At 57.8% G+C, this 15,354-nt stretch overlaps 1 protein-coding gene across 2 annotated transcripts in view; it reads left to right on the top strand.

Annotated features, from left to right (window-relative positions):
* The window catches only part of LARP1 (La ribonucleoprotein 1, translational regulator), a 79,907-nt gene that overhangs the window by 55,576 nt on the left and 8,977 nt on the right, over positions 1–15,354 (top strand). For both annotated transcript variants that reach the window (XM_048860797.2, XM_048860796.2), the window contains exons 5-16: positions 1,129–1,260; positions 1,817–1,969; positions 4,139–4,301; positions 5,248–5,392; positions 5,775–5,949; positions 6,529–6,698; positions 7,197–7,550; positions 11,041–11,164; positions 12,660–12,865; positions 13,038–13,144; positions 13,804–13,955; positions 14,886–15,030. In XM_048860797.2, coding sequence (XP_048716754.1) covers positions 1,129–1,260; positions 1,817–1,969; positions 4,139–4,301; positions 5,248–5,392; positions 5,775–5,949; positions 6,529–6,698; positions 7,197–7,550; positions 11,041–11,164; positions 12,660–12,865; positions 13,038–13,144; positions 13,804–13,955; positions 14,886–15,030 — 2,026 coding nt within the window. The remainder of the gene's footprint in view (positions 1–1,128; positions 1,261–1,816; positions 1,970–4,138; positions 4,302–5,247; positions 5,393–5,774; positions 5,950–6,528; positions 6,699–7,196; positions 7,551–11,040; positions 11,165–12,659; positions 12,866–13,037; positions 13,145–13,803; positions 13,956–14,885; positions 15,031–15,354) is intronic.

Below are 15,354 nucleotides of genomic sequence, written 5' to 3'. Positions count from 1 at the left end.
TAGGCATGGAAGGGAGTGAGGCTGTGTCCCTGGATCTGAGGCGGCAGCCGGTGCTAGGCCTGGAATCTGTGCATCGGCCACCTCTGCCCTCCGGGAGTCTTGGCGTCTCTCCTGTTCCATCTCAGGGTAGCTGGGGTAGCAAAGAGTCAGGGGATGTCTGCACTTACTCTGCTACAGCAACGCAGCTGCATCATTCAGCATGGAGACTCCCTTCTTCCATTGACGCAGTTAATGCACCTCCCTGAGAGAATTCATCCGTCGACCTAGCACTCTCTGCATGGGGACTAGGTCACCAGAGCTGGGTCTCGGGGGAGTGGATTTTTCACAGCCCTGCGAGATGTAGCTATGCTCATGTAAGTTTCCCAGGTTGCAAAAAGCATCAGAACTAGAACATAAGGAGCGTGACCGTGGCGCCCCCATCCCGTGGGTACAGGGACCCCTGGGTTCAGTGCTTTCTTTCGACCTCGATGAGTTCTGGGAAGACCATAGCCTGCCTCTCGGATGGACGGACTGGCCCCATTCATCATCTTTCCTGGGGCGGTGGCTGGCTGTGCGTGGGGAGACATCTGTTGCACTCGACCCCAGGAGATGGCTTTCCAGGGGGAAGCCTGCTTCGATCCCAGGGCGCAACAGGAAATCCGGCCATGAGCGGAGTGCACACAATGGCAAGAACCGTCTCGGTCTCCTCCTTGTGCTTTGAGGTTCACCAGGTCTGGTCTGAGGTCTACGAGTGACTTTGGGGCCATGTGCAAGCGCCGAACGCATGGGGCAGAAAGCTTTGAAGTCCAGTGGTTCGAGCAGCAGCCCCATGGCCCTGAGCTCCCCAGAGCGGCAGAGACTGTGGGGAAGGGAGCAGCACTGGTGAGCCAGAGGGGAGCCACACCCAGCCCTCCTGTGCTATGGTTCTGCAGTCTCCCTGAGGCTGTTTTCAGGGCAGCGGGCCAGCAGGAGCCGCACAGAGGGGGGGATCTGTGTGAGAGGCCCAAGCGCCTTCTGGCCTGGAATTGGATGCACCCTAGATTTTGTCCCTGCTTGAACATGCAGGGAGAAGGGGAGGGCGGAGGTGGAAGCAAAGATTTGTTCTTCCTTTTAAAGCTGTGTCATGCCCAAATCCTGTCCCTCGTTCAGGCAACAAGCACAAGTGGGTCCCTCTGCAAATAGACATGAAGGCGGAGGCGCCCAGGGACAAAACGGCCTCTCGGAACAACCGGCAGAATGAGCAACACAGGCACCCCTCCAACAACCGCAGCGAATTGAAAGGTGGGTGGGCTGGGCTGGGGGTGGAGGGCAGGGGCAGGCGGTAGCTCCCCCCCTCTCGGCACCTGGTGGCATGGCTGCTGCAGCACTCCCAGCCTACCTGGGGTTCCCCCGTGGCATTTCCACCAGCCATCGCTGGATCTGAGCGCTTGCAGGGAGCGGCGCCTGGACGCTGCGGTCAAGGGCGTGCTACGGACGACGTCCCAAGGGAAGCTCTCGGGACCGTGTCGGTCATGGTACGATAATGCCAGATGGGCCCTTTCCCAGCCACTCTTCTCCAACGCAGGAGAGGGTCGGGGAAAGCCTGGACTCTGAAGCATTTGCCCCCCAAGGTAAAGAGCTCATCTGGGCGCAGAGAAGGGCTTTAGCCGTGTCACTTGTTCAGGGAGCATTACAAAGAGGATGTAATTGCTTTAGATGCTAGACTCCTTCCAGGGCACTCTGGTACCTGCCGAAGGACAGAGGGCAATGGGGGCGCAATCCCCAGGCCTAATTGCACATCGGAGCCAGCAGAGGGCGCTTTCACCTCACCTCTAGTGTCCCCCTTGCTCCCCTGCAGGCTGGCACCCGGATAACAAGCACGAGCGGAACTGGCCTGATCACGACGAAACCTCCAGTGTCAAGAGCGAGGGAGGAGCAGTGCGAGGAGCCTTCCGGGGCCGGGGCAGGGGCAGGGGCCGGGGCCGGAGCCGAGGAAGAGGAGGCACTCGCTGTACGTATAGCCCTGCTCTGGGTGTCTAACTGGGCAAGATGCAGTCAGCAGCGGACTGCACCTTATTCTCGGAGCCCTTTTGTAAGGGGCCAGTGACTGACTGGCTGCTGGAGTGAGTGGGGCTTGGAGCTGGTTTGTTCTTCGGGAAAGTATTTGCGGGTGATGGTGGTTGAGTGCTCATGGGAACAGTCAGGCATATCTCATTCCTCGCAGCCCTGTGTCTTCATGTCACCTGTGATGCAAGCGTTCACCACAGGCTAGAAAATACCGTAACTCCATCACGTGGAATGGTAGATGTGGCAGCTGATAAACAGCCCTAGTTTGGTACAGGTCAGCCACGGAAATGGATCATGCACAGACGGAGAAAAGTATCGTCTGTGCTCTGGGTACCTCGGCGTTTCTCCAGACAGACCTGGGTCCTGGCAGTTCAGGGACCGTCGGTTAGTGCAGCACTGGGGCGGGGTCACGAGTAACTCTCCCCCTCGGACGCGGCTTTGGATGTGGAGGGCACGTTGGCCAGGATACCAGGGCTGCCTGGTGTTTTGAGAAGTGTCGTGGGATCCACAAGCCACGTCTGGATGAGCATCCCGAGTGATGGTTAAGGACTGGCCCTCCTGAAGCGTTTATACGGTGCCCGTTGCGGTAACGCGTGAGCACCTCACAATCAGGGGGATGCATATGCTAACGCCCAGGTGATCCTCCTCTGTAAGTGCGGAGCTGAGGCCCAGGGAGACTCTGACCTACCCAAGGTCACACAGGAAGCCTGGCAGAGCAGGGACTTGAACCTGGTACCGGCAAAACCCAGGCCGGCATTGGATTACCGGCCTCCTCTCAGCAGGAGGCTAACTCCTCCATCAGCGCATGGCTGGATCTGCTTTGAGTATGAGCCTAAGCACTAGTTTGGTTAAATTTTCCTCCCGTCGTCCTCAGGCCCTGAGATACAGCGCTGTGAACTTTCTGTGATCCCCTGCCTTTCTGGCTGCCAGAGCACTGCCCAACTCGGAGAAATGAGTTCCTCACCAACCCCTGGCTGGGTGCCAGTCTGTGCAATGAGCATGACGGAATAGCTGCTCCCAGTGAGGGGTCTCTTGGGGGGGTGGGGAGGAGACAGCTGCTCCGGAGGAGCCAGCCATGCCCATTCCAGCAAGAGGCTCCAAACCCCCGGCAGGCCTGCTGGGCCAGGGAGTGCAGAAGACGGGGTGTGAAAGGAAAACGTGGCGAGGTGCCCCTAATTACAGAGCTGCCGTGAGTTGTGCTGTTGAGAGCTTCAGCCCAGAGCTGCAGCTGCTCCTAGACTTCGTAGACACCCCCTTGGGGTTCCTCTGTGTGAACGCAGCCTAAGCCCAGGGGATGCCTGGCTGCACTTGTCTTAATATGAACATTTAGTATTTTTTTCCCCACATCCGCTGTTTGCACCTGATTTCGCCCCACCTCCTTTGTATCCCCCCGCATGGAGGGGGGTGGGGTTGGGGGTCAGGGATGCGCAGGAGTTCTTGGCCCTCGCTTCTCAGTCCTCTTCCTTATGTTTGTCATGGGGAGAGAGGACTCCTGGTTAATGGACAGGCCCCAGGGGATGGGGCTGCATGAGCCTGTTAGTTCACGTGGTGGTGAGTTGTCATTTGCTGGGGCCACGAAAATCCAGCTGACTTTGCTGTGACAACGGCCAGTGCTTTGTTCACCCGAAAGGCTCAGCATTCCAGCTGAATCAGAACGCTCTCCTGATGGCTAAAGCAGGGCGGGTGGGGGGGGTTTCAAGCTCCCCATGCTGTCTGGGTCCCTGTCCTTGCTCTTTAAGGAGATGGCTGGTAGCAGCAGGGGCTTTGCAAAGCTGGAGGTGTCTCTTCTGGAATCGCTGCAGTGTCTGGACACCTACCATCAGCCCTTGTTCTGTTTGCCGTGGTATTTACAGAGTTAGGGAATTGCCTCGGGACAGGAATCCGTATTGGAGGGGCCCCCTTCGTAGTTCCTGTGCAGTTCTCTCTTGTGACTGTCCTGACTGCTGCTGTGTTCTGGGCCCTAAGCTGGGATTGTTGGTAGAGCGCTGCTGTTTGTATGGCAGTAATGCCTGGGTTGTATCACCTTGCCACGCCCTCAGGAAGATCACAAAGACCCGGGGACAGTAGATGTCACGTGCCCCCTGAAAGGCCTGCCTTTCTTCCTCTCTCTCAGCACACTTTGACTACCAGTATGGCTACCGGAAATTTGACAGCTCAGACGGCTCGCGCACCCAGAAGTATGCTAGTAACATCACCTACTACTTCGATAACGTCAGCAGCACGGAGCTGTACAGCGTGGATCAGGAGCTGCTCAAGGACTACATCAAGCGGCAGATGTAAGTGCTGCCCCTTCCCTGGGGGCCGGGGGCGTCCCTAGCCAGCAGAGCCAGGGACTGGGATTTGTCCTCTCTTGATGTGGTGCTGTGGCGTAACATGGGGCAGCGAAGCTCCATGAGCCCGCACTGGGGGCTGAACTCAGCTCAAAATGTGGCACCCAACTTACCTGGGATACTCAACAGACGTAGCCTTGGGAGGGGCTGCAGCCTGGGAGTCGATGCTTCTGTCTGCCATGGAGTTACCGAAACCAGAAGGGGGGAGGGGCTTGTGGCTAGGCCATGGGACTGACTCCAGACCTGGGCTCAGTTCCCTGCTTTGCCAGAGACTCCCTTGAACAAGGCTCTTGACTCTGTGCCCTTCAATTCCCCACCTGTAAACTGGGTCTGTTGCCCACCCATGGTCTTTGTTTAGATGATAAACTCTGTGGGGCAGGGACTCTGCGGAGAACTGAGTCTGACGGGACCCCTGGCTGAGCTGGGGCCTTCAGGTACCCTGGGATACAAGCAAGAGCTAACAGTCTGGCTGTGAGCAGCCGGCTTGCAGGTGTAGGACTCTGGCTATCGAGGCGAGGGGGCAGAGAAGTAGAAGGGTGGTGCCTTTTCTGGCGTCCAGCCCTCTTTTGGGGAGATGCATGAACTGATAGGCCCCCTCAGAGCTGAGCCACTACCAGAGAGTCGCGTAACTTCCCTTTCAGAGATTGTGCTTGAGCTCCTCTTTGCCCAGCGCCACTAACGAGCTGCTCCTCGTGCAGGTGGCAGCCGCGCAGGGCTGGCTTCCAGCATCTCTCTGCGGTTTCAGGGCCTGGCCTGAGCTCCCAGGGCGCCCGCTGTCACAGGAAAGGCTGGAGATCCTGGCGGGGGTGGGGGTGGCTCGTGGGGTCTGCGGTGCCTGAGCAAGGTGGTGATAGTCTGTATCTCCTTCCTTCGCTGCCGGTACTCCGTGCAGAGAGTACTACTTCAGCGTGGACAACCTGGAGCGGGACTTCTTCCTGCGGCGCAAGATGGACACGGAAGGCTTCCTCCCCATCACCTTGATCGCCAGCTTCCACCGGGTGCAGGCCCTGACCACGGACGTTGGCCTCATCGTCAAGGTGAGGGCTCCTGACGGGGTCGCCTCTGGGAACAGGGTGGTCTGCGGGGCTGCTGGGCAAAGCTCGGCTCGGGCCGTTCCCCTCCTGTCCAGTCCCCGATTCTCTCAAACCTGACTTTCCCGCTGACTTCCGGGAAGATGCTGCGGCCACTGGGGGACTTGCCCAAGGTGAGGCCAAGCAAGTCGGACTTCCTGCCTTGCCCCACTGGTGGAACCCCAGGGTACGTGAGCTAATGGGAGCACGTTGCTCCCTGCCCGGTGCAGACGCCAGGGTTCTGTCTCCACCTCCCTGCAAAGGCAGCCCCAGCCTCCAGGCTGGGGTTCACAGCCGCCCCTTGAGGGGCGTCTCTGAATTAACACCGCTCGGGGGGCTTGGTCTCCAGGCTCTGAAGGACAGCAAGGTGGTGGAGATTGTGGACCAGAAGATCAGGAGAAAGGAGCAGCCAGAAAAATGGCCTCTCCCTGGCCCCCCCATGGCAGACTACACACAGACTGACTTCTCTCAGCTCATCAACTGCCCCGAGTTCGTCCCCCGGCAGAGCTTCCAAAAGGAGACAGGTAAGAGGGGGAGCGTTGGGGTGAGTGGGTGCGTGTAACCGGGGAGAGTGTGGGAGGCGAAGCTATCTAGTGCTGTCACGAATTCATGTAATTAATAGCAGGTGGATGGTGTTTTTGGGGCAGTTTGTCCTGTAGCGACCCTGACTCTCCCAGGAAGGGTCCTGCTGAGGATGGAGGGGGGCCCAAGCACCCGAGACCCTTTGGGCTGACACTTCTCAGGGCTGCGTAAACTCAGTGGGTGTCCAGATCCCCTGAGTGGCTTTGCAAATCTCAGCCTTTCAATCTAGACATGGCAAACTGTGGAGAATACGACACATGGAGCAATCCTGCATTTTGGCAAGAGGGTTCCCCGTAGCAGCCCTCTCCTTGCTGCAAGGCCTTTCCCTTCTCTGGACTTGGTGTTTGCTGCTGTGGAGGCAGCTTTCTCTGGGACTTTCCTTCCAGGTTTTTGAGAATAAGACCCTTGAATGTGCACAGACTCATGCCACTTGCCCTGGGGCCGTCCTTACCTGCGTGGGTGGATGTGCAAACACTTACATGCCATGTATAAAACCCTTGTCTGTCCCGAAATGTATCTAGAATCTGCCCCCGGCTCTCCCCGCTCTGCCAGCCCTGTGCCGACGAAGACTGAGGAGGTCAGTAACCTGAAGACAATGCCCAAAGGCCTGTCTGCCAGCTTACCGGACTTGGATTCGGAGACGTGGATTGAAGTGAAGAAGAGGCCTAGGCCTTCCCCAGCCAGACCCAAGGTACTGTGCGGCGTGTGTGGCTCTCCCCATGTAGCAGGCTGAGCTGAGAAACGCCACGGGGCGGGAACGGCGCTGGGCAGTGTCTGGGAAATGGCTGGGTTTTGCTGGCAGTTGTCTGGCCAGCTCTAGCAATGAGGCAGGAGCAGATTTAGTACTTGACTGGCTTCTGGGGCATGACTCCCGTGGGTGGCTTTCCTGGTTGAACGTGGGCTGTCAGCTTCGTGTGGCCTAGAAGGGAAAAGCAGTGAGCTGAAGGTGACCCTGTTCTTTCAGCAGCACAGAACCAGCAGCCTTTGGGACGGCAGGGTCACTCCATGTGTTGTGCTGAGTCAGCACCAGGGTCTTGCTGGAGCAGTATTAACTCGCCAGGGCAGAAATGTGCAGTTCTCCCTGGCTCCTGACCTGAAAACCCAGCGGGCCTCGCGGTGACTGTTCTGCTGGAGCCCTAGCTGCATCCCCCAGGGCCTCCAACTCATCCTCTCCTCCGTTTGCCTTTAGAAAGTGGAGGAGTCGAAAGCACCGCAGAAACAGAAGGACCAAGACGAGCCTGAGGAGTTGGACTTCCTGTTTGACGAGGAAATGGAGCAGATAGACGGCCGTAAGAACACCTTCACCGACTGGTCAGATGAGGATTCTGACTACGAAATCGACGACAGGGATGTGAACAAGATCCTGATTGTGACGCAGACGCCCCCTTACCTGCGCCGGCATCCCGGGGGGGATCGCACAGGCAATCACACCTCCAGGGCGAAAATGAGCTCTGAGCTAGCCAAGGTCATCAATGATGGGCTGTATTACTATGAGCAGGACCTGTGGACGGAGCAGTTTGAGCCTGAATATTCGCAGATCAAGGTGAGAGCTAGAACCTGTGTCCCAGCGTGTGTCTGGGTGACCCTACCCCTGGCTTAGTTAATCCAATGCGAACCATACGTGGGGGGCGCGCTCATTTCAGGTTGAGTAGCTGGCTTATTTCACTTGGACTTAAAACCTCTTCCTAACCAGCTCATGCGAAACGAAATAAACCTGGTTCAGACTGAAACAGGCGCGACTGTACTGTGTCTTGCGCTGGTTGAAAATCACAGATGAGCCCTGCGACAGGGTTGGGCGAGGGCATCGCATGGTGCTCATGAAAGGTGTCCAGCCAACAGTGCTGGATTTGGGACTCCTACCCGCCGAACAGGGTCACAGGTAGCAGCATGGCTAGCTTCGCCCCCAGCCCCGAGTTTGCCCTAGAGAGCCCTCCCTTAGGGCTCCCAGGCTCTCTTTCATCCTGCCCTAGCACAGCACCTGGGAGGGGAAATGGCTTTAGTTAGAGGGATGGGTGCAGTTGGGCAGGAACCAGCCAGCCACACCAGTTCCTTGTCCCTTCCTGCCACTTGGACCATATCTCCCCCTTCCTTTCTCGACCTACAGCAGATCTGTGCTCCTGGCCATCTCCCCCAAGACTCTCTCATTTCCTCCCCACTTCACCTCTGTTCTCACTGTGTCCCGGCCTCGCTCCTTTGGGCTGCTCCCACTGTCTGCTTGTGCATCTCTGTTCATGCTGCATTCTGTACTTGACAATTGCTCCTTAAAACTCACGCTTTCCCATCCCCCTGTTCTGTCTTCCTCCTCACGCTCCAGTGGCCTGCACCTTGGAGTCTGTTTCAGGCCTTGTAGAGCATCACATCATCTCTGGTGGTGTGTAAGCCTTTCTAGGGCTTGCCCTCCAGACGTGGCTAGGGGCCTGGTGCCCAGGAACTCTGGGCTGTGGGAAACCAGATTGGAAGCTGACGTGACAGTACCGGCTGTAGCTGCGGAAGTCAGGGTGACATTGTTGAGGGAGAGGCAGCTAGATGCTGGGAAGGGAGGGACTGAGGAGAGCAAGCTGCAAAGTGCTTCTGCTCCTCTGTGAAGTCGGAGGAGCCGACGCCTCTGCAGGAAAGCAGGTGCAGTACCGTTAGCTGTCCGAGACCACCCCACACTCGTCTCCCCATGCACATGGGAGCCAGGTCAGGATCATTCCACCCCCCAAAACGTTCCTGCGTGGAGGCTGCAGTGTTCGGAAGTCAGGAGGTGCCAGTTTAAAGCGCCCCCTTATGCCTGTGTGTTGTGGTCGCTTTTATTTTTGGTATCCTACCGCGTCTCTGGTAATACAATCCTGGTCACTATTCTTTCCAGTGACCCCCTCCCCCCGACCCATAGCCCCTGCTCTGTTTTTGTTGCCACAAGGACCTGTCGTATCTCCGGAGACTCTGGCATTTTATAGGTGGTCTCTGTTCTCTCTGAAGTGCCACGTTGTGGGCAGCCGATTCCAAGACTTTCTCTTCAACCCAGCGAGCAGCACAACCGTTCAGGGGGCGAAAGCCGGTGGCCAGCACATGCCGTCAGTGGGTTGCTACTGCACTAAGGGGACATGTTTCTCACTCGGGTTAGCTAACGGGGATTAAAATAGCAGAGAAGACCCAGAACTTGGCTTTTGACTCAAGCCAGGCCTTGTCTCGACGACAAAATTAAGTAGACTTAAATTAGGTCTCCGTACAGTCACTGCTGTGATTCATGTCCACACTACACCCCCTCTGGTGGTGGTGCATGACACCACTTCCACTGACTTAACTGTGTGGGGTGCTGACAGCTGGAGCCTCCCTGCCCCGGGGCTGACAGCCAACAGGCGATTGTAAGCAACACCGTGTCTACACGGACGCTGCCTCGCCCAAACAACATCACCCTAAGCAGGACCCCTCGTGTAGGTGGAGTTACCAGGTCGGTGTAGTGGGTGACTTACATCGGCGGGAGCAACGGCGGAGTGTAGTCACTGATAGGTTGATATAAGCTGCTTTCCGTCGACCTGACTCTGTAGTGGAGACCAGGCCATAGCCATTCAAGTTCAACCCAGACTCCCCTGTGGGCTTGACTTGGAGTTAGAAGCCAAGGTACCATGTCTTCGCTGCTGTTTTAACCCAGGTTACCTCACTCGGGATAAGAACATGCTTTCCCTCGCCCCCGAGAAGGCCTTAGTCTGCAGTGTGTTGCAGAAGAACAGTTTTACTGAGTAATGCTCACAGAAATGACTGCCTTGGACTTCAGTGATGCTTCCCCGGGCGTACGCGGGGCCGTGCTTGGTACTACACCATGAGGGGAAATAGAGTTGTGCCACGGGGAGCAAATTGAAGCTGAGAATGGGGAGGCGGAAGTGGTCGGGGTGAGGAGCAGAGGGCCCGAGGGAGGTGCTGTTTGGGCAGCCCTGGGCAGAGTCACATAGTAAGAGGGTGGCGTGTGGTGCGTGCAGTCCAGTGGGACACCTGGGCCCTTGCTGGGAGCATGCTGAGCCTGTATTAGTACCCCAAGAGAGGAGAGGGGCTGGGGGGTGAAGAAGGCGCTGGAGGCCTTGGGGAGGCTGGTCCCTGAGTGGCCTGGGAACCCAGGGGAGCTGTAAGACATTCTAGAGGTAACTGAAGTGGGTGAGTGTGAAAGGAGCAGGAAGGGGGTGGTAATGCCAGTGTCTTCTAGCGCTTTCGTATATTTATCCTCACAGCAACCCCAAGAGGGTAGGGAAGCGTTGTTACGGTCCCCATTGTACTGAGGCACAGAGAGGCTTCAGTGCCTTGCCCAAGGTCACCAGGAAGTGACCGGAGCTGGGAATTGAACCTGGATCTCCTGCGGCCTCGGCTTGTGCCCTGGCACCAGGCCGTCGCTCCTAGAGATGAGCATGGCGCTGCTCTGGGAGAGCTCCTCCAGGTTGGATTGAGAGTTGGGCTGGCTAAGAGCAATGAGACAGAGCAGGTGATGGCCCCATCCCTGCAGGACATTGTCACGGGCGGGTTTCCCTTTCCCGTCTCCAGAAATGCATAGCTGGGACAGCAGAAGTGCGAGAGATGCCAGGGAGCTGCTCTAGCCCGGGGGGTGCACGTGGATTTGGGTGTCACATGCACCGCAAATCGCTCCTGTAGGGAGGAAATGGAAGGGTTCCCTCGTCCTGTCCGTGGCACAGAGGGGTGAGCCGTGCCCCTCAGCGCTCGGAGCTGGCACTTCCGTGACTGGCACCAGGACAAAGGGGTGGGGCCCCCTTTAAAAGCAAGTCCTAGGCTAAGTCGGATTCCCCCTCCTAGTCTAAATGGGCTGGCGCTGCAGTACTGACCTCTCACCAGAGTTACCTGCTGGGAGAGGGCAGTGGTGAGGGCATGTCCAGGCTGTGCTGGCAACGGGAGGGAACAGATAGATTTGGGATGAGCCACAGATGAAGTGTCTGCTCAGGGCCAGCGCGGAACCCCAGAGGAGGCTCTCAGCTGAATCGGGGTGAACCGTCCTGTCGTGGGCAGGGCAGCTGTGCTGGCTACTCCATTCTCTTCATCTTTAAATGCAGCAAGAGGTTGAGAACTTCAAGAAGGTGAATATGATCAGCCGGGAGCAGTTTGATACTCTGACCCCAGAGCCCCCCGTCGATCCAAACCAGGAAGTCCCGCCTGGACCCCCCAGATTCCAGCAAGGTAAGAGATGCGGTATTAAGGACGTATTTGTGTAACTTACTTCTAACTCTAGGGAACAAAGCTGGTTGGTCCTGCTCCAGGTCCTGAAATCTGGAGAGAGGGCGCCGGTGGCATTGTGCCGCCGTGAGCACGTTTGCCGAATGTGCGTTACCCAATACACCTAAATGATGGGAAGCGTTACCAGAGCTGGAGCCTGATCTGCTGCGGAGAGCCTGGTGTCTTTGACCTGGCAGCTGTCCCTGGAGTGACTCCGCTGAGCAGTCGCAGGCTCCATAGCAGCTGATGAGAAGTGGGCAGGGGAGGCAGGGTGTCTTGGTGCTGTGGGTAACGAGCTGTGCTTATTGGGACCCATCCCCTGCTGGCCAGCCAGCTGGAGCACCTTGAACGGGGGCCTCAGTCACGCTGGGGCTGGCATGCTGCCGAGCCGGGGATCGGGATAAGGGCATAGCGTAGTGCTCCAGTGACCCCGGGGGGGGGTGTGTGTGTGTGTCTTGGGGTGGGGGGGTTGCTCACCAACCATCCTGCCCGGGAGCCTCTGAACCAGAGGGGGACCCTGCCCTGCACTGGGCATCCCACCTGTCACGTCTGCAGTACAAGATGGGTCCCTCCACGGTCACCAGCCGCCCAACTCCTCAGGCTGGAGCTGCTCCCTCAACCAGGAGCAAAGTGTCCTGTCCCCTCCGGCTCCCCTCTCCCTGTTTCCACTGGGACAGAGGTGGTGCATGCTGCAGAATCCTTCCAGGAATCTCCCCATAGAGGCGTGGCCTAGCACGCCTCCCCGGTCTAGTGACGCCGCTTGCCCCATGAAACACAGAGCAGAGCACTCAGGGTCCCGGGAGAAGAAGGAGCCCAAATTCAGGGGTCTCCCAGGCAATGTAGGGTCTTAACGGGTCTCGCCTGTGGGTCATGCTGCCAGGTGACCTCTGTTGCACTGAGGGAGAGGTGACTTTCACAGTCGGACTTACTGGCTGTATCTTTCCTATGAATGAAATGAAGGGATCTGCATGTAGGACCAGGTTGAAGGTGCAGCTGGGTCCAGTGTTCTGGCCGGGGAAGTGGTAGATGGGGTCTCCTCTCCCTCCCCCCGCCGTGTGGGGGGGGGGATGGGGTTCTCATTAGGAAGGGGTTTCTCCCTGGTCTGCAGGAGGAGACTGGCAGAACCACAGAGCCCTAGTCCCAAAACTCTTCTTAGCCCCACATGGTTCTTCCCAGCTTTCCACCCGAGGCAGCTGCCGCTTTGTCGTAGCAGCCTTCTCCCTGGTGCTTGGTGTTTGTCTTTCTGGAGGCGCTCGGTGAAAGGTCTGAGCTGCAGGCTGCTCCTCCAGGAGCAGGGGACAGCAGATTGCATGTCTGGTCCATCTCCTGAACAGGCTTTGGAGAGAGAGAGCTCCACCGTGTGGTTCCAAGTACAACCAGTGGGGCCCCTTCCCCTCAGCCAGAGCTCGGTGTGAGCTGGTTTTTGGGGGCTGTTCCCATCCCCCTCTCCTTCCTGCAGTTCCTACCGACGCTTTGGCCAATAAGCTATTTGGAGTTCCGGAGCCTTCAACCATCGCTCGATCTCTGCCAACCACTGTGCCAGAATCACCCAACTATCGCAACGCCAGGACCCCCCGGACCCCTCGCACGCCTCAGCTGAAAGACCCAACGCAGACGCCCCGGTTCTACCCCGTGGTGAAGGAGGGCAGGACGATAGATGCCAAGGTGAGATGTCCCAGGGGGTTCGGGCTGCGTGTGCGGGTGACGATGCTTTCAGCTACCCGGGAGGTGTTTGGGACTCCTGCTTCCTGTCTGGGGTGGCCACAGGAGTTGGGGAGGCAGGGGGGGAAAGGGGTCAACCCAGGAGAAAAGACACTTACGCCGCTGTCCCTTGCAGACCCCCCGGAAGAGGAAGACGAGGCACAGTTCAAACCCCCCCATGGAATGCCATGTTGGCTGGGTGATGGATTCCCGGGAACACAGGCCTCGCACTGCCTCCATCAGGTATTCAGAAGGGCCGAGGAGGATGGGAAGGGGCCAGAGAGAGACCTGTAGAGCTGACAACCAAGGAGCAGTGCGGTGGGAAGGCGCTGTCTGGCCCTGGTGCAGCCTTAGCGCCCTCTGGCCCGAGAAGCATGGCGGTCAGCGGGGTTAAAGGGCTCTTCCCTCTGTAGCACGCTCACCCAGTGGAGCTGCCTTTGCAGGACGGTTGGTGACAGGGTTGGGGCTCCATTTAAAGGGAAGGAAAAGAATTGTCCCCCGTCTGCGTGACGGACTCATCAGAGCAGCTAAATGCATGTGGGAAGCTAAACCAACGTGCGCTCGTGTCAGAGGGGCCTGCTCCGAATAGTGTCTGATTTCTGTAGTGTTCTGGGTGTGTACAAGGCTATAGACCGAAGACAAGGGAGGGCCCTGGCCTGAGGAGTTCATGTAACAGCCCCTTTCCATGCCATCCCCCGTACGATCAGGTAGCAGGATGCTGCAGGCCACTGTGCAAACCACGTGAACCTTGCTTTCCTCCTGCTGTGCTGTCCGGCCCCGGGGCGCTCCCTGTCTCGCTGGGCTGCAGCCTCTCATCCCACGAGTGATGCTGTGGCTCGGGTTTGCACCTGCTGGTGCCTGAAGGAAGAAAAGGTGGTTTGAGTGGTGTGTCTTGTGCTCAGCTCCAGCCCCTCGGAAGGAACCCCTGCCGTCGGGAGCTACGGCTGCACCCCCCAGTCGCTGCCCAAGTTCCAGCATCCTTCCCACGAGCTGCTCAAGGAGAACGGCTTCACGCAACATGTGTATCACAAGTACCGTCGGCGCTGCCTTAATGGTGGGTTGGGGGAGGCCCCGCTGAGCTCACCCCAGGGCTGCTGGAGCTCTCGCTCTGCCTAGCAGAGGGTGGGGGCACCCCCTGTGCAGCAACACACCGTAACTGCACGGGTGACCTATCTCTGCACTGGCATAATAGACGCTGCTGCTGCCTAAACCAGGGCAGGGACATGGAACGGACAAACCAAACCTAACCCTCCTTCACCTTGCATTGTAGACTAAAGAGGGCACCGGGTTACTGGTAGCTAGCATCGCGTCTCCGTGCACGCAGAGGGAACTGACTTTGTGGAACTTACACCAACCGGCAGCACAGTCAACCTGTGGAACTCCTTGCCAGGGGATATTGTGAAGTCCAAAACTATAACAGGGCTCAAAAAAGAACTTGATAAATTCATGGAGGAGAGGTCCATCAGTGGCTGGGGGGGAGGGATAGCTCAGTGGTTTGAGCATTGGCCTGCTAAACCCAGGGTTGTGAGTTCAATCTTTGAGGGGGCCATTTAGGGATCTGGGGCAAAAATTGGGGATTGGTCCTGCTTTGAGCAGGGGGTTGGACGAGATGACCTCCTGAGGTCCCTTCCAACCCTGATATTCTATGATTAGCCAAGATGGGCAGGGATGGTGTCCCTAGTCTCTGTTTGCCAGAAGCTGGGAGTGAGTGACAGGAGCTGGATCACTTGATTCCCTGTTCTGTTCCTTCCCTCTGGGGCACCTGGCACTGGCCACTGTCGGAAGACAGGACACTGGGCTAGATGAACCGTTGGTCTGACCCATTATGGCTATTCCTAAGTGGTGGGTTACGTTTAGGGCTGGATGCCCTCGTAAGCTTCTCCAGGGCATCTTCCCACTTCATCCCTGTGCTGCTGCTCCTGGCAGGGGTAGTCTACCCGTCCGCCTGGAACCCAGAGTCACTGCTTTCCTTCCCCCCCAACAGAGCGCAAACGCCTGGGCATCGGTCAGTCCCAGGAGATGAACACGCTCTTCCGCTTCTGGTCGTTTTTCCTCCGAGATCATTTTAACAAGAAAATGTACGAGGAATTCAAGCAGCTGGCATTGGAAGATGGCAAGGAGGGATACAGGTAGGGCATGGTCACCTGTGCTGTGAGTTGGGACGGGAGGCCGCATTCAGGTTTCGGGATGAGAGCGCGTGAGTGGGGCGGGGAGTAAACGCTGGTGCGTCTTAGAGCAGAGGGAGCGGGTGCAACCCTGGGGAAGGAACAGGGGAGAGGCTCAAGCTCCACCTCACACAGAAGCAGGGTATCAGCTGCGGTGTGTCCCTCGGGAGTGTTCCCAGCCCTGAGAGATGGCGTCATTCCCTGTTGACACGGGGCTGGGCCCAGGAGCCCGGGGCTAGCTTAGGCTTCTCACACAGTTGCGCTGAGCTGGTGTCTGCACGTGGCGCT

This window comes from Caretta caretta, chromosome 8 (assembly GCF_965140235.1).
Source record: "Caretta caretta isolate rCarCar2 chromosome 8, rCarCar1.hap1, whole genome shotgun sequence".
Taxonomy (NCBI): Eukaryota; Metazoa; Chordata; order Testudines; family Cheloniidae; genus Caretta; species Caretta caretta.
Note: the sequence above shows the minus strand (reverse complement) of the source record. Positions and strands in the feature narration are given on the sequence as shown.